We start from the raw sequence: 22,345 nt of genomic DNA on the forward strand, positions 1-22,345 counted from the left end.
AATGGCCAACCACACAGGGCTATTCCACCTGCCCCAACATGGAAGAGGGGCCAGGAGGAAAACTAGATTACTTCTTTGCCTCCGGCCGTGTACACGATAGCTTAAAAACTATGGAGGTCATGAACACTATCGACAGACACCACAACATCCTCAAAGTTACCCTTGACCACTGGTCAATGCTTACTTTTACTTAAATGCACCAGAACATTGAAACAAACTCAGGACGCACCAGGTTAAGAGCTTCAGAGAGTTTAAGTAACATGACTCAAGCATTAAAGGAAAAACTGGCAGCGGAACAGGAACCCTAACTTAGCACGCGCAATAAAAACACCTTTGTTCTTTTGGCTTTGCAGAAAAAAGACCAGAGGGCTCGAAAATAACATGTGTTAAGCGACATAGCTACGACGCTGACATTTCTATCAGGAAAAAACTGCTTCAAAAGGAAGTGAGGAAATTAATAAAAATGAACACACCCAATGCAAGGTTTGAAATAAAAAAACTTAAACAGAAATTTAAAAATTGGGTTAAGTCACACAAATACTTAATGTTACAAAAAGACTCTGAGAAAATGCTAAAGATGATTGCCGCCAAGGGCACAGCTGAGACATGGAGGACATTTAACTTTTTGAACTGCCCACTGGATTCAACACTCTAATGAAGTGGCAGCGGATGTCTGGAATACTCACTTTAAAGGGCTATTTAAAAACTCTGTCCAAATTGACACTCCTTTAATACTAAATTCCCCAGAATATTGGACTCTTAACACAGACAAAGATGAAATCTTATCATTGAACCATCTCACTGGTAATTCGAGGGCTGCTGGGCCAGATGGTGTAACCAATCAAATTATCCAAAAAAACCAGACAAGTGGACTTCATTTGTTGAGGAGCTATTTTTACATATAAAAGCAACAAAGAAGATTCCTAAGTCATGGGCCCACTCCATTATAGTGCCTATTTTTAAAAAGGTCAATAGGCCTGATCCAAATAACTACAGAACCATCGCCCTGTTGGACATAATGGGAAAGTGATTTGCAGCGATTGTCTTGAAAGAACTGACGGACTGGAGTAAGACCTCTAAATATCGTGACATCTGGCAAGCAGGTTTTGTTAAGGGTATAGACATGGCCCTTAGCTTATTTTTGATAAATCTGCAAAAAATGAGGTCAAAGTCAAAGGAGAAAAGCCACATTTATTTGTCTTCGATTGACCTCGCCCAAGCATTTGATCTAGTTGACAGAGGTAAACTTTGGACTAAGATGGTCAGATAGAAATGCCCAAATTACATACTTGAACCCATGAATGCATTACATACGGGGAAACTGTCTCTGTTAGATTGGATGGTTGGGGAAATCTGACACAACCAATTGACACTGAGAATGGGCTAAAGCAGGGATGCAGGTTAGCACCTGCAATATTCAATCTATTTATCTCTGATATTGAAACGACATTCTAAGACATAAGATATTTCCCTGCAATGCTGATGGGTGATCCTATCAATCGACTTTTATACGCAGATGACCTCATATTGATGGACCAGACGCAGATAGAGTTGCAATGTCAACTAAATGCTCTGGAACGTTACATTCAGGCCAACATCTGAAAGATAAATGTTAATAAGTCTAGGGTTCTGACCTTGGCTGGAAGGAAAGGTGGGAAAAATTCCCGGTATACCTGGAAGTTTAAAGGCGAAACAATCCTAGAGGTTGTCTCACCGAAATATTTTGGAGTGGACATTGGATATAGTGAGACGGATATCCAGTATGAAAACACAATGCGCAACAGGGTAAAGCCCTTAGCAGCACAGTCAAGTTCACACTAATACCAGTAATCGATTTTTACATCAAAAATGTGACTCCGATCCTGACGTATGGTTCTGAGGCAAAGTTGGCTTTATTCTACAACTTATGACAAATACTCGAGGGCCTTTTTTGGAGCATGGTTCTCGCCCTCCCGAATGCAACACCAATACAGGCCATTATAGATTAAACTCACTGTACATAGTGGTCGTTTGGAAGTCCTTGGCATTCCCTAGCAAGTGTTTGACCGCTCAAGGAGAAGGAGGTTTGTCAGTAACTAAAAAGGTACTGGAGGCAAAGGCAGAGCCTCTCTTAGACCTTTGGAGTATGATTTGTACTTCTCACCTGGCAAACGGCAATTCCACACTAGATGACCTCTATAAAAATCCAATATCAGTTAAGAAATAACTGATGGATTTAGTCTGGATTAACTCGGTGGAGGCTAAAGACAAATGCAAACTATATGGTAGGCCTATTCTAGAAATCAAAACAAGTGGCTCCCTTCCTACCTACCTGATTAAATTTCCGGATAACCTGCTCTGCCGCCAGTTTATGTGATTTCAATTAAATGTGCATCCCACAAAAGAAATCACAGAGGCAAAAAAAACAAGGGCGGAGAGGAACTTTTCATGCAGATTATGCGATTGCTGCAGGGAAACACTTCAACCTTTGGTCCTACTTTGCTCCACACTAAATGATCAACATAGACAATTTGTGGGAACATTTGTGTTAGAGCAACGCACACTTGATCTAGAAGATTGGTGGACAATATTGACTTTAGGGGAAAAAGTATCTTTGACTCTGGGCTTTCTTGAACGTTATTTTTGAAATGTTAGCAAAATGTGGAGAGTGTTAATGTTTAAAGTCAGGATTTAGTAACGATTTAGTGAATCATGGGCCGAGCCGTTGAGTCACCTGAGACTTTAAGGGATACACAGTTAATAATATTATTAACATTTTAAGATATAATTGTTTAACCCAATTTATGTATCTGATTCAAATTTTAGCAGGGCTTGTGGTGTGTCTGGAGACCTGAAAACCACAATATTTTGTTTTTTTGTTCTGTGTTTATTCGTTGTTCTCTTTTTGGCGATTCTATGTGTAAAAGGTAAAGGTTTGGCTTTACAAACTATGAACTCAATAAAATAGAAAAATAAAAAAATGCCTGTGAGGAAGTCGAGCTGGAAGTGAGATATTTTGGTAAGGTCCAAGATGTGAGGGGTGAAGGAGAGAGATGAGTCTAAGACGACCCAGAGGTTTTTGGCTTCACAAGATGGTGGGAGAAGAGGGCCTAAAGAGGCTGGACAGAGGGTAGGAGGAGAAGAGGACACATGTGTCCCAATGAGGAGGATCTCCATCTTACTTGCATTGAGACAGAGATCATTCACTGCACACATGCCTGAATGGGGGACAGACAGTCGGGGATGAGAGAGGAGGAACAGGGGATGGTAGAGGGAAGTTTGAAGGAAATCTGTGTGTCGTCAGCATAGCACTGGAAATGAGGAGAGAAGGAGGAGATCAGATGAGCAAGAGGGGCGAGATAGATATTGAAGAGCCATGGCGATAGGATAGAGCCCTGGGGGATGCCACAGGTAGAGAGGATGGTGGCGGAGGAGAAAGGGCTCAGTTACAGCTGGGAAAGCCAGTTAGTGAGGAATGGGGTCGGCAAATCCAGTGCCCGGTCAGTGATTCCGAGGGTGTCACAGAGTTGTTTTATGAGAATGGAATGGTTGACCATGTCAAAGGCAGAGGAGAGATTGAGGAGAATGAGAACAGCAAGAGAGTTGGAGTTAAGATTTGCAAGAATGGTTTCACAGGTGTTCAGGAGAGCAGTTTCCATGCCTGTGGATGCCCGGAATCCAGATCGATGATGTTCATGAAGGAAACCAACAAGATCAGTGTGGAGGGTCAGTTGGGGGAGGACCAACTTTTCCAAGAGTTTACCCAGGATGTTAGTAATAGAGATAGTGCTATAGTTAGCCAGGCAGGAGGAGTCGGTAGACAGCTTTTTTAAGAGAGGCTGCACAAGGGAGTGCTTGAGGGTTAGAGGGAAAGATCCAGAGCGATGTAGTGGTTACAGAAGTCTGCAAGGGCCAGGGCAAGAGAGGAGATGTTATCCTTAAGGGTTCTGGGGGAGCAGTGGAGCACATGTTTGGAGGAGGCCTTCATTGAGCAGACCTCTTTAGAGTCCTCATCTGGTGATATGGGCAGGAAAGAGGAGAGTGAGGGGGTGTAGGGTGGCCAAGGAAGGTAGGGGAACAGGCGTGGGAGAGGAGATGGGGTGGAGGAGAGTGAGGACAGGACAGGACAGGGTTTTGGATGTGAAGTGGGAGGCCAAGGCTGTGGAGAGAGCCTGGGAGGGAGAGGGAGAGGTTGAGACTGCAAGTGTATTTGCGAGTTCTTTGCAGATTTTGAAAAGCTTGGCTGTGTTGTTAGTGGCTCTGAAGATGCCTGCTTGGATATGGGCCCGCTTCTTGGATCAGATAGAGAAGCAATATTGCCTTTGGATCAGGTGGCAGTCCAGTTTGTAAGACGATGAGTCCAAGGTCTGCCACTTCCATTCAGCAACCCTGCACTTGCGTTCAGAGATGCTAGATTGGAGCTATACCAGCTTTTGTTCTTGGCGGCAGGTTTTAGGCGTATACTTATGGCAGGGGCAAGAATGTCAAATGTGTTAGAGATGGCAAGATGCAGATTAGCAAGGACAGAGTCAGAGGGAAAGTCAGGAGCAGGTGTGGGAGGGGGGATGAAGGTGGAGGCAAAAGCAACAACTGAACTCGCTTCATCGGTCGAATGACAGCAAAGGAGGCTGGAAATGCAGGGGGTGGCTCGAATAGAGGGTGTGATACAGGCTTGGTATGAACAGATACATATACTCAAAAGCAACATTTAGAAAACCTGTATTTATAAACTTTGTTGGGTTGGTGTAGTGCCTTATTGGCCCTAACTCTAAAGCAATTGTTTCCTCAACTGTTGTTTCTAAGGGCCGTCGATGTCTGTAAGTCCAAAACCAAATTCCATCTGTGTCTAAACCTATGCTTGCCCTCACTCTTAGACAAAATGGTCTTCTTAAAGAAAAAATAAGTGGCCCAAAAAGAAATGTAAACCAATATTGGTTTCAGGTAGCCTTACCATCAGGTTTACTTTTGTCAGGTTCAAAAATAGTTCAACTCCAAAAAAAAGGTAGCCCTGGGAACCCTCCACGTAGGGCATTTGCGCCAAGACAATAAAGTTCAAAATGTCTCTAGGTTTCTTGGGGATCACTTTCCCAAGCTTCAATCCTTTCAGTTCCAAACAAAAAAACACACTTCTTGTTAGGCCTCTCAGAGTTCCCTTCCTCAAGGTTCGGCCCCTCTGGTCCTGCACAAATATTCACCTTGTCAAGATGCACTATTTTAACACACAGTATTTTCCCACAGAGTCGTGTCAGAGACTTTAAAAAATGCCTGCCTTTGGCTCCTCCCCTGTGCGACCCCTCTGCCTTCTGACCCCTCTCTCTGTTCTTTGTCTCCTCCTTCTTGCACCTTTCCCTCTTGTGCTCTTTCCAGTGTGGCTTTATTTCTCTTTCACCTTTATTTCCTTCTATGGTGCACACCTGCACCTTCCTCTCTTCTACAGTGTGCCTCTTGCACATTCTTCTTGACTTTATCGTGCCCCGGGCACTCTCTCTCCTTTGTTTGTGCACCCTTGCAGCTTCCTTTTCTTATTTCGTGCCTCTTGCACGTTCTCTTGTCAACCTGCTGGTCTTCCGTACCCTCCATTCTAGCTTTCGGGTCTCTCTCACCCTTTCTTTACTTTGTTTCACTTTATCTTTAACTTTTCCAATCTGCCGGGTCACTTGCACCCTACTTTACTGTTTTGGGTCACTAACTCCCTCTCTCCTGTTTCTGGAGACCTTGCACCCTCTCTTGACTTTTATTCAGTTTGCTTTTCAATCTGTCGAGTCACATGCACCCCCTTTCCTGCTTCGGGTTTCTTGCACCCTCAGTTTATAGTCTTTCGCTTCACGCCCGTTGAGCATGCTCCTATTCCTTGCTTTCTCATTCTATCTGCTTACCTCTCTACTTTCTGCTTTCTCCTTCAAGCTCTCGCTCCTGCTCCAGCCATCCTCACGCCGCTAGATTCCTCTTATTCCCATAGAAACACACCCAGGCAGTGCGGCGCTGGGCGAGCAGCTCCTGGGGTTAAGGGGTGTGAGGTCAGGGTATCACCCCCTGCCCCTTGGGACCGGCACACATCGCAAAGGAACAAGCATCTGTCTGGACTCCGCCAGCAGGTCGCAGTTTGCCTCACTCAGGCTCTCTGGAGACACGGCTGCCTAGCCACGCTGCAACCCTTAAATACACCAGCCCAGCATCTCAGCATGCCGCTCTCCTCTGGACTCTCCAGGCTTCTCTTACTGCAGCTCCCTGCTTCTTGGCTCTCCTGGGCCCGTCAGAGACTCCAGCTCACTCATACTCTTTGGCAGGACCACACCTTTAATACTGGTGTAAAGAGTCAAGTGGAGTCAGGTGTGAATAGTCAGAATAAAGTGCCTGGCCTTGCCTGGCTCTATTAGTGGGACAATTCAAAGGTGTTACATGGTAGGCATCACTTGGTATTCCTATGCTGTTTCTATCAGTAATCCTCATTGCTCCCTATCGCCTCCTCTTCGTCCAAGTACTTCTTGGAAATGCGGCGCGGGAGATGGGGTGTGATTGGAAATAACCCATTAAGGCTGAGGGAGAGTGGCTTGGTGTATAATTGGGAAATGGGGAATACCATGTCTCTCCCTTGGGTATTCTATCCTGATCCCAAAGTGATCACCATTCCCTGTCCTCCTAAATGGAAGATCATGGGGAAGTAGGTGGGAGAATACCGCCACGTTTCTCACAAGGGCAAAAGGGCCCCAGGTGGGAGGAAACGAGAGAGTGGTCAGACCAGGAGAAGGGGTGGTGATCAGATTAGAGAAATGGATGTCACCAGAGCATTAAGAGTGTGGGCAGAGGAGTGAGTCGGGCCGGAAGGAAGAATAGTGAGAGAGAGGGAGTCACAGAGGACCCAAAACTGAGTGGCGGGTGATTCAAGAGATTCAAGGTGGATGTTAAAGTTACCAAGGAAGAGGAGTTTGGAAGAGGTGGTTGAAAGGGATAAAGCAAGGTCAGGCCATTCAGAGAGTAAGAAAGAGAAAGGGCCAGGGGGTCTTTAGATAGTGGTGAGGGTGAGGGAGAGAGTGGGGGAGACCCCAAGTCTACAGACGAGGCATTGAAAAGAGGAGTAGGATTGAGTAGGTATGATGGAGGCAGGGACCCACTCAGGGAAGATCAGGGACATTGCACCTCCAGGGCTGTTGGGTCTGGGTTGGAGAGGATTGTGTAGCCCTCAGGAAGAAGAGTGTCAACAGCAGTGACAGAGCTGGAATTGAACCACGTCTCGGTAAGAGTGAGGACGTCCAAATCAAGGTCTTCGAGAAGGAGACAGATGTCAGAAGAGATTTTGACTGCAGAGTGAGCATTCAGAGTCGCTAACTGAAGCTGGTTACCACCTTGGAATATTTTCTGAGGGGGGGTGCAGGTGCATGGTACTCCCATTAGAGGTGGTGGACAAGTGAGGGGATAGGAAGAAGTGGTGGCAGGAGAAGGGAGGACATTTATGAGAGAAGGCATGCACTGATCGAGAAGGAGAAGAGCAGGTCCATGATAGTGCCATTGTGATAGATAATAATGATGCCTCTAGAGGGAGAGAAGGATGCCAGGAGCACTTCCCACCTAGTGCCACCATTAATGGGTGAGAAGGAGAAAGGGGAAAGAGTGGAGACCAGATGGGAGGGCCAGAGGCCAGGAGAGGGGACAGTGAAGAGGATGTCTGTAAAGGTCTATCTGGAAGTGGCATTGACATAGGTGTCAGCGATAGGTAGAGCAAGAAGGAAAGTGAGTGGGCACCACTGATAATTAGTCCATATTTCTCAACAATTGTAAACAATAAGATGATTAGTTCAAACTGTTTGTATCAAAATATTCAAACAGGAGCTGGCTATGATGAATTTGGAGACACCCAAACTCAAAATACATGTGAAGCAGGAGACCAAGTGTACTACCAGGTCACATAGCCGCTCTCCATAAATCCCAATCCGGGTATATGCTTAGTCAAGTTTAAAAGTTAAACTCTGAGGTGAAAAAAGTTGACTTTAGTTGAAAAATGATGAAAACATAATGCTTAAGTTGTTCTTCAAAACAATTTTATCAAAAATAATAATCTCCTGAGTGAGAAGTCACTAATATTTTCTTAGTGAGGAAGAATTTGCCACAATTAGTTTATGAATCAGACCAAATTGCCAATGCATTTCGGAAATAGATTGATTTCCTTCATCAGGGCCAGTCTAAAGGTAAGACACATGTTCAAAGAAACCAATTCAAATAGGTAAATTGACACACACATATCATACATAATTGCAATATAGTCAAAAAAAAACATTTCAGTTGTGGTTTCAAAAGTGGGAGATTGAGATGAGAATATGGGAAAAAACGAAAGATAAAAATTATAAGTCTCTATTTGTCGTAAATAGCCAATTTAAAGCTAATAAGGAGAACTAATTACCTGAAAATTAGTTGTATGCAATGTGTGGCACAATATGTTCAAGAAAGCTGTGTAGTACTCAAAAAAGCTGTCTGACAAGAATCAGCACAGAGCCCCAGCCTGTAACAAATGGGCTGGAATCAGTAAAAGTCCGTAATAAGAAAAAAGTTTAGAAGGCATATTCAAGTTCAAAAGTGCAGACTTACCATTCGCAACACAGGAGAGGAGATGTTCTCCTGTTGCTGGCGCGAACGCGTCTGCGGCTATCGCATCGAGGCGTTGCTAGGGCAATGCTTCCTTTCAATAACATGTGACCGCATTGCAGCCCGGAATGGGTGCGCGGTGAAAATCAGTGTGTGCAATCAGGCCTGTGGGCTTGATATGGATGGTTTAAGATATTTATCTGGCCTCACATATGTAAATGAGGAATTGTGATGACATAAAAAGTAAAAATCACAATAAAGTAAACATCGAAATAGAAGAAATACTGTAACGGAATATATCACACAACAGTAAGTGGTGTAGCGAGTAACCCAAAGATGGGCTCGCGGTCGGAACCAAAAACCTAATCAGGCCTCTGCGTTTATTGTGAATTAAAATGAATTCATATGTGCTATTGAGGGTGAAAGTGAATTAAACAACAAGGTATGTTAAAAAACCATTAGGTACAAATGCATAGTATGCCTAAAGATAAATCATGGTACTATAGAATGCATGTTGTTGCTATGTTGCCAATGATAATGTCATTGGGCGACATCATAGATCCTAGATCTGAGGTCCAGGATGTGCAGCAGTAGTTTAGAGAATCCCTGAAAAAAATGCAACCCTACTATGTATGGTGTCGTCAAGTGACGGCACCTTGGGTCCCAGACTATTTTCCAGGAAATACAGCAGGGTTATCCATTAGGCACATAATCTTACAGTAAGTCATCCTATAGTGTGTTGACAATGCTAACAAGGAGCATAACAAACAAAGCAGTAGAAATACAGGATCATAAATAACAATGGTAATTAATTTCTTCATTGATTCCATTGGGAGTAAGACTCCCGAGTTTATCAATCCAAAAGGCCTCTCTGCGGTTTAGTCGTTGGCTCAAATCTTCAGGTGGATTATGTTTTGTGAGTACTTCCAAAATTACAAATCTCATCTGTGTCAAATTATGTCCATTTGCAACCCAGTGGCGTGCTACCGCCTAGTTCATATTTGCGTTCCGGATGCAAGAACGGTGTTCATTCCACCTTGTTTTAGCCGCTCTTGTGGATTGGCCCACATAGAATTTTCCACACGGGCATTTGATGCCATAAATAGATACTGTCACAGGTCCCAGAGGTTTGAAGAAAAATCTTTTTCCCTGTTCTGGGGTGATTGATGATGTTACCCTTGATTACTGAATTACAATTGGTGCAGTGTAGACAAGGGAATGTTCCGGTTCGTTGAGTTATGGGCTCTTTTTAAGGGGTGGTCTAGTGTGTACCAATTCATCTCTCAGATTCCTACTGCGCTGGTATGCGAACACTGGTAACTTGCTGAATAAACTTTGTACTCTGATATATTTTTTGAAGATTCCCCAGTGTTTTTTAATAGTTTTCTTAATCTTATTGTTCTGAGTCGAAAACTTGGATACATACACAGGTGTTTTAAGTTCCCTCTTGTTTCTAGGATTTTGAGTAGACAGTAAGGTCTCGCGTGCCAGGGTGCTGACCCTAGCTGACGCCATCTCAAGTTCTTCTTGTTTATAACCACGTGCTAGGAATTTTTCTTTCATCGCGAGTTGTTGAGCTAAACAGTCTCCAGGATCACTCACAATTTTTTTGACCCATAGCAATTGGCTACACGGGAGATTTCTGAGCAGACTGGGCTGGTGGAAGCTTAGGCGATGTAAAAGGTTATTGCGGTCAGTTGGCTTGCGGAACAGTGAGGTGTTGTAGCCAGTCTCTTGTTTTTTGATGGAAACGTCCAGAAATGTGATCATGTCATATGAAATTTTTCTTGTGAATTGAATACGTTGGTCGATGCTATTCAGGTATTCAAAGAAAGCATCAAAATCTTCCCTGGTACCTCTCCATACGCCAAAAATGTCATCAATGTAACACGTCCATAAATAAATGTCTATGTTCCATTCAGGTTTATTAAGTACATTGTCCATCTCAAACTTGTACATAAAACAGTTGGCATATGGGGGTGCCATGGTGGCCCCCATTGATGTCCCTGATGTCTGTAAGTAAAACTGGTTACGATATTGAAAGTAAGAGTTTTCTGCAATAAACTGTAAAAGGGCCAGTATGAATTCTTTCTGTGCACAGATTTCAGATGTTTGTAATAATAGCCATTCGACTGATTCTATCCCAAGGTCATGTGATATTGACGTATACAGACTTCTGACATCGAGGGTAAACATTAGGTTGTCCTGTTGAAGAGTTATAGAATTTAATTTTTGCAAGAAATGAGTGGTGTCGCGGGTGTAGGTAGGGGTTTTCTGAATAAGAGCCTGCAGGAAAAAATCAATATAGATACATAGCGGTTGGTTAATGCTTTCCATGCCTGCAACTATCGGTCTTCCTGGTGGTTTAGTGGTGTCTTTATGGATCTTTGGTAATGTGTAGAAGTTTGGGATCCTGGGATGGTTATTAAACAAAAACTTCTGTGTGTGTTCACTGATCCATTCCAGCTCGAGAGCTTTATCCAATAAGGTTTTAAGATTTTGTTTAATTACAATAGTTGGGTCATGATCCAGAATGGCATATATTGTTCTGTCTTCGATAGGTAGGCCAGGATTAGAGTCCAGGAAAGATTTATTCAGCTTTTTTATTTCTGATTTTGTAAGAGAGGTAGCATAATTGATAGAATAGCAGTTAGAATAGAAAGGTAAGAGGGAGAGTGTCATGAGAGAGATGAGTAAGGGAGCTGCACAGTGCACAGGAATTCACCAAGGGTGCCTGGCATCCGGCAGGCACAGAGGAGGTGGTGGTGTAAAAAGGAAGACAATGGGCCTCATTCTTAGTCATCGGTAACCCTGTCCATGCTACCGGCAGGTTGCCACCGGACTCAGAATGAATTACTGGTGCCTGACTTCCCGGTAACACCAGGGGATTACAACCCCGACAGTATGGGAAGTCAGGCGTCGGCAATTTGTAAGTCTCCATTCCCATAGATGGACTCTATAGGAATGGGGACCACAGAAGCACTGGCACCGTTGTTAACAGTGCTGGTGATTCCGTGACGGCTTGCCTACCATGGCCACTGTGCCTGGCAGGGTCAGCCCTGTCGGGCACAGCGGCTGCGGCAGGCAAACCCGTAGTGTGCCAGTCTAGAAACAACGGTGCTGGTAACATTCCCAGCACCGTTATTTCCAGACAGGCATGCTTGTAATGAGGCCAAATCAGTGCACTGGATAAGAGCACACCTAGATTCGACTTTGCCAAAAGCACGAAGAACAGCACAAAATGAAGGCTGCAATGATTTTAAAAAGCACATCTAGGTTTGACTTTGTCCAATGGCACTAAGTACCACAAAATGGAGGTTACAGTTAATTTAAAAAACACACCTAGATGTGACTTTTTCAAAAAGCACTGAGTACAGAACAAAATGGAGGATGGCGCCTAGAGATACTGCAAAGGCGGTGGCCATGATGAAAAATAGAGAGGTCACAGCAGTATACATCCCCACTGCTGGGCCACATGGGCCCTGAGGCTGCAGAGTGGAAGCACACAACTGTGTGCAGGATGCAAATTCAAACTAAATAATCTTCCGATGCGTTCCACGAAGGAGTGCAACAAAATAATTACTTAATGAGTAAGTATAGCCCTGATGGGCTTTCCTGGCAGTTCTGCTCAGCCCATTTCAGTCGTGCCGCCTTGTGGAATCCATTAGGGAAGATAAGCGCCTGCAGATCTAAGTGGCCGATGGGGTCAGAGTGAAGAAGAAAGAGAGGTCCAGACAGGGGCCTTTGGTCAGGACCTTCGGTCGGTTGGCACTGTGGTCCTGATGAGGTGGCGAGGAGGGGCAAATGAATGGGTTTACAGCCACTCGTGAACAACTTCATGTTTTGTGGATAACTTCAAGGGAGGGGAGGGAGTTATCTGGAAGTTATGGCATTGAAGGTTTCACAGAAAGATGTACAGTTTTGTTCAAGCAACCAAAATATATTAAAATGAGCACAAGAAATCAAATGTCTGCATTCTGTAAGAACTGTCATTGCATTTTCTCAACATTAATGAAAATGTATCTTTCCTTCTAGATTCAATCAACTGCTGGAATTGTCCTGAAGACCACTGGCCAAATGCACGACATACACAATGTGACCCGACAACTCTCCAGTTCCTCTCATTTAACGAGCCTTTGGGAACAGCTCTATCGTGCTTGACCAGCCTCCTCTTCCTAATGGCCCTTTTTTTTCTTGGGGTCTTCTGGAGGTATCACGACACACCCATCGTTAAAGCGAACAATCGAGGACTGAGCTACCTGCTCCTCATCGCCCTCATGCTGTGCTTCTTCTCCTCCTTCACCTTCATTGGCCATCCCCAGCGGGGGACCTGCATGCTCCGGCAAAACTCTTTTGGTGTCAGTTTTGCCATCAGCATCTCCACTGTCCTGGCTAAGACCATCACTGTGACTGTAGCATTTAATGCCCGTGATCCTGGCAACCGCTCTTCTAGGTGGTACGGTACCAGAGTGACCTACGGGGTGGTCCTTGTATGTTCATTGGTTCCTATACTCATATGCACAAGTTGGCTACTTCTCAAACCCCCCTTCCCAGTGAAGATACAGATGGGGGACACCACTATCCTCCAGTGCAACGAGGGCTCTGTTCTCTTCTTCTACCTGATGTTGGGGTATCTGGGATTGTTGGCCAGTGTCAGCTTTGTTGTTGCTTTTCATGCTCGTAATTTGCCCCAGAGTTTTAACGAGGCCAAGTTCCTGACCTTCAGTATGCTTGTGTTCCTGGCCGTCTGGGTCTCCTTCATCCCCGCTTACCTGAGCACACAGGGAAAGTACATGGTGGCCGTGGAGATCTTTGCCATCTTGTCTTCAGGTTCTGGACTTCTGGGCTGTATCTTCATTCCCAAGTGTTATATTATCCTGTGGAGGCCTGACATGAACACCAGGCAACGCTTAATGCAGAGGCCAGCTTTACAATTAAAAATTAAATGATTCCAGATTGCTTGGGCTGTCTCTTCTTAAGAACCCTTCCTTTTTCTATCATTATTACTTTTCTCATTATCACTGTACGGCCCCTTACCAGCACTCGGGTTTATTAATGTTTAAGTCCACAGACAGGACTTAGACCCGCTGAAGACATGCCATTGGCATGTGCCATTGATCATGTGCCGTTGATCATGTGCCATTGATCTTGTGCCATTGATCATATGCCATTGATCATGTGCCGTTGACAATGTGCCATTGATCTTGTTCCATTGATCATGTGCCATTTATCTTGTGCCTTTGATCATTGTAGAGTGGAATTTCAGTTCAAATTAAAACACTTTAGTTAAGCATCCATCAAAGCACAGAAAAGTAGACCAGTCACATAATCAGCTAATGATATAAACAGTAAAAATAAAAACCGACATGAAAACGGATCAAAAGACATTAGACCTCAAGTAATAGCTTACCATCAAGTTATCATAACTATATTTGCTTATTATCCTGACTGTACCTTCGGATGACGTCATGAACAATGGGGTACATAATACATAAACTATAAAATGCCCATATGATCTAAGTCTATGAATCGTCAGCAGCAGCAGCATGCATAGTGAGAGCAAAACTACAGCAATCTATGCACTTCAAAATAAAGAGATTACTTTTGCCATTTGACTCACTCTTCTTCTGTTTATTAGTCAGGTCTTTATTATTTAATGTATGTATGTATTTATTTATTTATTTTATTGTATATATTTCTTTTCATAATGGTTTGTACCACACCAAAGGTCAACACGAGGTCACGCAGTAGAGCTGGAATCTCAGGTCATCGAAGTCTAGAACTGAAGATGGATCTTTTTGACCCACCCATCTTGACCTAGGACGCGGACTAGATTGAGCAAAGTAGGCAGGGCCTGACCCCTATTTTAAGGAAGGGGAGGGTGCTCCTGTAGGTGGAGTGTAGATTAACAAAGGCTTCCTTAAATTGGATGGTTTTCAGCTCTTCATGGATCTCGAAAGTCAGGCAAAGTCTGATTTAGAAGATTTTTTCATATTTACCTGGGGATAGAGGACAACATTAAAACGTCCTGGCTCTGACCGCATAGCTTCACTAATATAGTCTAAAGTAATCAAAACAGGATAAGGCTGACCTGCACCAATTATAGCTTTGTACATCTGGGTGTCTGGGTGAGACCTCCCCCGTCGGGAGTTGGAGTATTGACAAATTAATGGTTTCTTTTCTCAAGTGTAGGAGGATAGTGTGAAAAACCTGAAGATATGAAATATAAGACCGGGAATTAAAGCTGAAGAGAGGTGCAGTGTTTGTCGAAGATACCTGGGGCTCTTCTGCATCGATAGCCAAGTCAGGGAGGAGCAATTGCCGCCATGGCACTGTCCTTGGCTCCTACAACAAAGCCACTCCATCAAAGTCAGACCAACCAGTGAGTCGGGGAAACTGATAGCAGACCAGTCTGTGTTAGAAGCAAGGTTGAAAATGGCAACATTGTATGAAGAAATCCACAAAGAACAAAGCATAAGGGGTATGTGATGAGCGACGTGAATATAATTGAATATTAACAGAGAAAATTAACTTTGAAAGGCAAAGTAAGTGACTGTGTACAGGGTGGTCCGGGGCCACGTCCCATTCAAAGGTCTCTGTTAGGTATTAAACTGAAAGTGTAAAATTGTGAACCGTAAAATCAAAGTGGTCCTGCGACGAGTCAAGCCAAACCCTGTGCACATTTGAAAGTCTTTGATAGTTTGATACGAACTGTAATTGGTTCGAGGAGGGGGGGCATGAGCTGTAGCACATGGGAAATCAAATGGTGAATGGGGTGAAGGGCTAAGCCTTGTTTATCATAAATTCAAGCACCCCCCCCCCCATGTAATTCTGGAGGCGTGTGTAAACGTGGAAGTGTCAGAGTGCAGAACAGCCAGAGTGGCCATTTCAGGAGGGTAATCAAAGTTTTAGCTCTTCCTAGTAGTGACATTTGCGGATTGTGGGAGTGGTCAGACAGGAAGAAGGAGAACAGATGATCTATTCATCCATCCAGGAATGCTAAAAAACAGGATGTGCCTGTATGGGTCTAAAACGGAACTCATGATCTTAGGCAAAAATCTTACAAGAAATAAGCTGGGTCAAGCATACACTGAGTTCCGGGTTGATACCAGTAGCACTCATATCCCAGTGGTAGAAACAGTTCAAACACTGGGTACAGTGGTAGAAGCATCTATGAGTGCTGATGCGTAAGTAAACAACATCGTTAAAAATGTCCAATACCATCTAAAAATACTACAACAAATAAACCTACTGGTCTCCAGCAAAAACGGCAAAACCCTGGTTCACGCAATCATTATGTCTCGGCTGGACTACTGTAATGCCCTCCTTCGGGGAGCAAGTAAAGAGAGTATACACAGACTCCAGATTCTACTAAATAACGTGCTAAGAGTAGTCTGTAACATCCCCAGGAAAGAACATGTGTCCAGTTAAGGCAAGGATCTTACACAATACCTACACAAATGCTAATTAGACACGCTCCGAGCAGAGCATTGAGCTCCAGTATGGCGAACCTGCGCGCAGTCCGGAACAGGCAGTTCCTTCTCTCTGAAAGCAGCCATGGCTTGGAACGCTCTCCCGAAATTTCCTGTGAGGAAGAAAATCTCGCCCCGTTTAGAAGGAAGTTAAAAACCCTGTTGTTTAAATAACTGTTTCGTCTGTGCCGTTCTATTTCTTGTAAGTGTTCCCTGTGGATTGTGCCCTGATGCTTGTGGGCTATGGCACTTCCTGTAGATGGTATATATGATGGGATAAGTGCTGAGGGCAAGGAAGGAGGATTGCAAGAGGGGAATTTCACAAGGGAGGGATGAAAACATTGGGGTTAGACTTGGGGAGAGGTTATTAGTGTCTGGCAGGGAGGGTAAGTATGGATAAAGGGTCCAGTAGGGGAATGGGAGAGCGATTGGCAGCCATGGCTAGTTTCCAGGGTGATACACTTCCTGAATATCAGCTCTGGGTCACCGCATTTCTCACTATACGTTTAGCTGATAAAGTCTGCTCCCCCGATGGCTTGCGGAAGGTGCTTCAGTTATGTGACGTCACTTGGTGACTCTCGGCATAATACTTGTCCATTGGCTAAGTCTCTTCTCCACGGCGCATGCTCCTTGGAGCTTTAGAATAGTATCATTTCTGAAGCCTTGCTTGTTCTCATCTTTCCCCAGAGGAGGAGCTCCCAGAGCCCTTCGGTCAGACCCCTGATTTTAGGATGAGATGGTAGGCTTTACCTCTTTTCCTGTGGGTCTTAGTTGCACCCCCTTAATTACAGTCCACGGTGTTCAGGGAAATAGGGGCAGCATCTGGTTAAGAATAAGCGTCATTATTTCTCTGTTCATAAGGATGCCAGGGTCAGGCTCAGAACAGTCTTCCAGGGACATGCCAATGCCAGGGCAGGGTGTGTGTGAAAGTCTGGCCTTTTATGGGCGTCCCGACTATGGATGTGTGTGATATCACATCACAGCCTGCTCTGATCAGCTGCAGTCGGACTCCTGGTGTGTCTCAGGCATTCTAATATCCTGGTGTGTCACAGGTCGGACTGCGAGTTGGTGATAAGTTACATCCGGCGGGAGTTTGTGCATTTCTAGTACATTCCTCCTTAAATGTGGCGTTACATGTATGCGTCCATCACACTTGCCGTTCTTGCCTGGACGCACGCAGTGAAATGTGCCTGCAGTCTGCCTTCAGAGGAGCTTGAAGTGCTCTCCAAACCAGGACAGCTTGTCCTGGGGGGCATCATGTCTGTTTACTCCGGGGTGCAGTTCAGAGAGATCACCTTTCAGGAAAGACCTGTGCCGCCCTCCTGTGAAAGGTAATGTTATCTTGAAGGGTCTGGTACCGGGTAAGAGTACATACATGCGTGTTATGTTATCTTGATGGCTCTGGTACCGGGTAAGAGTACATACATGCGTGTTATGTTATCTGGATGGGTGTGGTACCGGGTAAGAGTACATACATGCATGTTATGTTACGTTGATGGGTCTGGTACCGGGTAAGAGTACATACATGTATGTTATGTTACGTTGATGGGTCTGGTACCGGGTAAGAGTACATACATGCATGTTATGTTACGTTGAAGGGTGTGGTACCAGGTAAGAGTACATACATGTATGTTATGTTATGTTGAAGGGTCTGGTACCGGGTAAGAGTACATACATGTGTGTTATGTTATGTTGAAGGGTCTGGTACCGGGTAAGAGTGCATACATGCGTGTTATGTTATCTTGATGGGTCTGGTACCGGGTAAGAGTGCATACATGCGTGTTATGTTATCTTGATGGGTCTGGTACCGGGTAAGAGTACATACATTTATGTTATGTTATGTTGAAGGGGCTGGTGCCCAGTCTTGTACCATCTCCTGTCGTGTGATCTCTTGGCGCTCACATACCAGTGCCTTACCTCTGCCTCCCTTGTGTATTGCCCATGGCACCCAGTATGTCCTGGACAATGAAACGCATCAATGTGCATTCTCGTTGATGGTGATGGGAAGATTAGAGGGGAATTTCTGAGGGGGGAGTCACTTGGCTGAAGTTGGCAGGTAGTAGTATATATATATGGAGTAACCTCTTTCATGATGAAGGAGGGAGAGAGGGTTGCCTGGCAGGAGTTGGCAGGGAGTGGTGTGTGTATAGAGCAACCTCTTTCTTGGTGAAGGAGGGAGAGAGGGTTGCCTGGCAGGAGTTGTCAGGGAGTGGTGTATGTATAGAGCAACCTCTTTTAAGGTCAAGCAGGGAGAAAGGGTTGACTGCAGGGAGTTGGCAGGGAGTGGTGGGTGTACAGAATCATCTCTTTTAAGGTCAAGCAGGGAGAAAGGGTTGCCTGGCAGGAGTTGGCAGGGAGCGGTGTGTGTACAGAATCATTTCTTTTTTAGGGTTTAGCAGGGAGAAAGGGTTGCCTGGCAGGAGTTGGCAGGGAGCAGTGTGTGTATAGAGCAACCTCTTTCATGGTGAAGGAGGGAGAAAGGGTTGCCTGGCAGGAGTTGGCAGGGAGCGGTGTATGTATAGAGTAACCTCTTTTAAGTTCAAGCAGGGAGAAAGGGTTGCCTGCAGGGAGTTGGCAGGGAGTGGTGTGTGTACAGAATCATCTCTTTTAAGGTCAAGCAGGGAGAAAGGGTTGCCTGGCAGGAGTTGGCAGGGAGCGGTGTGTGTACAGAATCATCTCCTTTAAGGTCAAGCACGGAGAGAGGGTTGCCTGGCAGGAGTTGGCAGGGAGCGGTGTGTGTATAGAGCAACCTCTTTCAAGGTGAAGGAGGGAGAGAGGGTTGCCTGGCAGGAGTTGGCAGGGAGCGGTGTGTGTATAGAGCAACCTCTTTCATGGTGAAGGAGGGAGAGAGGGTTGCCTGGCAGGAGTTGGCAGGGAGTGGTGTGTGTATAGAGCAACCTCTTTCATGGCAGGAGTTGGCAGGAAGTGGTGTGTGTATAGAGCAACCTCTTTCATGGTGAAGGAGGGAGAGAGGGTTGCCTGGCAGGAGTTGGCAGGGAGCGGTGTGTGTATAGAGCAACCTCTGTCACGGTGAAGGAGGGAGAGAGGGTTGCCTGGCAGGAGTTGGCAGGGAGTGGTGTGTGTATAGAGCAACGTCTTTCATGGTGAAGGAGGGAGAAAGGGTTGCCTGGCAGGAGTTGGCAGGGAGCGGTGTGTTTATAGAGCAACCTCTTTCATGGTTAAGGAGGTAGAGAGGGTTGCCTGGCAGGAGTTGGCAGGGAGCGGTGTGTGTATATAGCAATCTCTTTCATGGTGAAGGAGGGAGAGAGGGTTGCCTGGCAGGAGTTGGCAGGGAGCAGTGTGTGTATAGAGTAACCTCTTTCATGGCAGGAGTTGGCAGGAAGCGGTGTGTGTAGAGCAACCTCTTTCATGGTGAAGGAGGGAGAGAGGGTTGCCTGGCAGGAGTTGGCAAGGAGCGGTGTATGTATAGAGCAACCTCTTTTAAGGTCAAGCAGGGAGAAAGGGTTGACTGCAGGGAGTTGGCAGGGAGTGGTGGGTGTACAGAATCATCTCTTTTAAGGTCAAGCAGGGAGAAAGGGTTGCCTGGCAGGAGTTGGCAGGGAGCGGTGTGTGTACAGAATCATCTCTTTTTTAGGGTTTAGCAGGGAGAAAGGGTTGCCTGGCAGGAGTTGGCAGGGAGCAGTGTGTGTATAGAGCAACCTCTTTCATGGTGAAGGAGGGAGAAAGGGTTGCCTGGCAGGAGTTGGCAGGGAGCGGTGTATGTATAGAGTAACCTCTTTTAAGGTCAAGCAGGGAGAAAGGGTTGCCTGCAGGGAGTTGGCAGGGAGTGGTGTGTGTACAGAATCATCTCTTTTAAGGTCAAGCAGGGAGAAAGGGTTGCCTGGCAGGAGTTGGCAGGGAGCGGTGTGTGTACAGAATCATCTCTTTTAAGGTCAAGCAGGCAGAGAGGGTTGCCTGGCAGGAGTTGGCAGGGAGCGGTGTGTGTACAGAATCATCTCCTTTAAGGTCAAGCAGGGAGAGAGGGTTGCCTGGCAGGAGTTGGCAGGGAGCGGTGTGTGTATAGAGCAACTTCTTTCATGGTGAAGGAGGGAGAGAGGGTTGCCTGGCAGGAGTTGGCAGGGAGCGGTGTGTGTATAGAGCAACCTCTTTCATGGTGAAGGAGGGAGAGAGGGTTGCCTGGCAGGAGTTGGCAGGGAGTGGTGTGTGTATAGAGCAACCTCTTTCATGGCAGGAGTTGGCAGGAAGTGGTGTGTGTATAGAGCAACCTCTTTCATGGTGAAGGAGGGAGAGAGGGTTGCCTGGCAGGAGTTGGCAGGGAGCGGTGTGTGTATAGAGCAACCTCTGTCACGGTGAAGGAGGGAGAGAGGGTTGCCTGGCAGGAGTTGGCAGGGAGTGGTGTGTGTATAGAGCAACCTCTTTCATGGTGAAGGAGGGAGAAAGGGTTGCCTGGCAGGAGTTGGCAGGGAGCGGTGTGTTTATAGAGCAACCTCTTTCATGGTTAAGGAGGTAGAGAGGGTTGCCTGGCAGGAGTTGGCAGGGAGCGGTGTGTGTATAGAGCAATCTCTTTCATGGTGAAGGAGGGAGAGAGGGTTGCCTGGCAGGAGTTGGCAGGGAGCGGTGTGTGTATAGAGCAACCTCTTTCATGGCAGGAGTTGGCAGGAAGCGGTGTGTGTGTAGAGCAACCTCTTTCATGGTGACGGAGGGAGAGAGGGTTGCCTGGCAGGAGTTGGCAGGGAGCGGTGTGTGTATAGAGCAACCTTTGTCATGGTGAAGGAGGGAGAGAGGGTTGCCTGGCGGGAGTTGGCAGGGAGCGGTGTGTGTATAGAGTAATCTCTTTCATAGTGAAGGAGGGAGAGAGGGTTGCCTGCAGGAGTTGGCAGGGAGCGGTGTGTGTATAGAGCAACCTCTTTCATGGTGAAGGAGAGAGAGAGGGTTGCCTGGCAGGAGTTGGCAGGGAGCGGTGTGTGTATAGAGCAACCTCTTTCATGGCAGGAGTTGGCAGGATGCGGTGTGTGTATAGAGCAACCTCTTTCATGGTGAAGGAGGGAGAGAGGGTTGCCTGGCAGGAGTTGGCAGGGAGCGGTGTGTGTATAGAGCAACCTCTGTCATGGTGAAGGAGGGAGAGAGGGTTGCCTGGCAGGAGTTGGCAGGGAGCGGTGTGCGTATAGAGCAACCTATTTCATGGTGAAGGAGGGAGAGAGGGTTGCCTGGCAGGAGTTGGCAGGGAGTGGTGTGTGTATAGAGCAACCTCTTTCATGGCAGTAGTTGGCAGGAAGCAGTGTGTGTATAGAGCAACCTCTTTCATGGTGAAGGAGGGAGAGAGGGTTGCCTGGCAGGAGTTGGCAGGGAGCGGTGTGTGTATAGAGCAACCTCTGTCATGGTGATGGAGGGAGAGAGGGTTGCCTGTCAGGAGTTGGCAGGGAGCGGTGTGTGTATAGAGCAGCCTCTTTCATGGTGAAGGAGGGAGAGAGGGTTGCCTGGCAGGAGTTGGCAGGGAGTGGTGTGTGTATAGAGCAACCTCTTTCATGGCAGGAGTTGGCAGGAAGCGGTGTGTGTATAGAGCAACCTCTTTCATGGTGAAGGAGGGAGAGAGGGTTGCCTGGCAGGAGTTGGCAGGGAGCGGTGTGTGTATAGAGCAACCTCTGTCATGGTGAAGGAGGGAGGGAGGGTTGCCTGACAGGAGTTGGCAGGGAGCGGTGTGTGTATAGAGCAACCTCTTTCATGGTGAAGGAGGGAGAGAGGGTTGCCTGGCAGGAGTTGGCAGGGAGCGGTGTGTGTATAGAGCAACCTCTTTCATGGCAGGAGTTGGCAGGAAGCGGTGTGTGTATAGAGCAACCTCTTTCATGGTGAAGGAGGGAGAGAGGGTTGCCTGGCAGGAGTTGGCAGGGAGCGGTGTGTGTATAGAGCAACCTCTGTCATGGTGAAGGAGGGAGAGAGGGTTGCCTGGCAGGAGTTGGCAGGGAGCGGTGTGTGTATAGAGCAACCTCTTTCATGGTGAAGGAGGGAGAGAGGGTTGCCTGGCAGGAGTTGGCAGGGAGTGGTGTGTGTATAGGGCAACTTCTTTCATGGCAGGAGTTGGCAGGAATCGGTGTGTGTATAGAGCAACCTCTTTCATGGTGAAGGAGGGAGAGAGGGTTGCCTGGCAGGAGTTGGCAGGGAGCGGTGTGTGTATAGAGCAACCTCTGTCATGGTGAGGGAGGGAGAGAGGGTTGCCTGGCAGGAGTTGGCAGGGAGTGGTGTGTGTATAGAGCAACCTCTTTCATGGCAGGAGTTGGCAGGAATCGGTGTGTGTATAGAGCAACCTCTTTCATGGTGAAGGAGGGAGAGTGGGTAGCATGGCAGGAGTTGGCAGGGAG

At 46.4% G+C, this 22,345-nt stretch overlaps 1 protein-coding gene across 1 annotated transcript in view; it reads left to right on the forward strand.

Moving 5' to 3' along the window:
- The window catches only part of LOC138480448 (vomeronasal type-2 receptor 26-like), a 117,036-nt gene extending 103,531 nt beyond the window's left edge, over window positions 1-13,505 (forward strand). Inside the window, exon 4 of the mRNA XM_069612233.1 lies at window positions 12,592-13,505. Coding sequence (XP_069468334.1) covers window positions 12,592-13,505 — 914 coding nt within the window. The remainder of the gene's footprint in view (window positions 1-12,591) is intronic.
- The last annotated feature ends 8,840 nt before the right edge of the window (window positions 13,506-22,345 follow it).

This window comes from Ambystoma mexicanum, chromosome 5p, assembly GCF_040938575.1.
Source record: "Ambystoma mexicanum isolate Mex_15411 chromosome 5p, UKY_AmexF1_1, whole genome shotgun sequence".
NCBI classification, from domain to species: Eukaryota; Metazoa; Chordata; class Amphibia; order Caudata; family Ambystomatidae; genus Ambystoma; species Ambystoma mexicanum.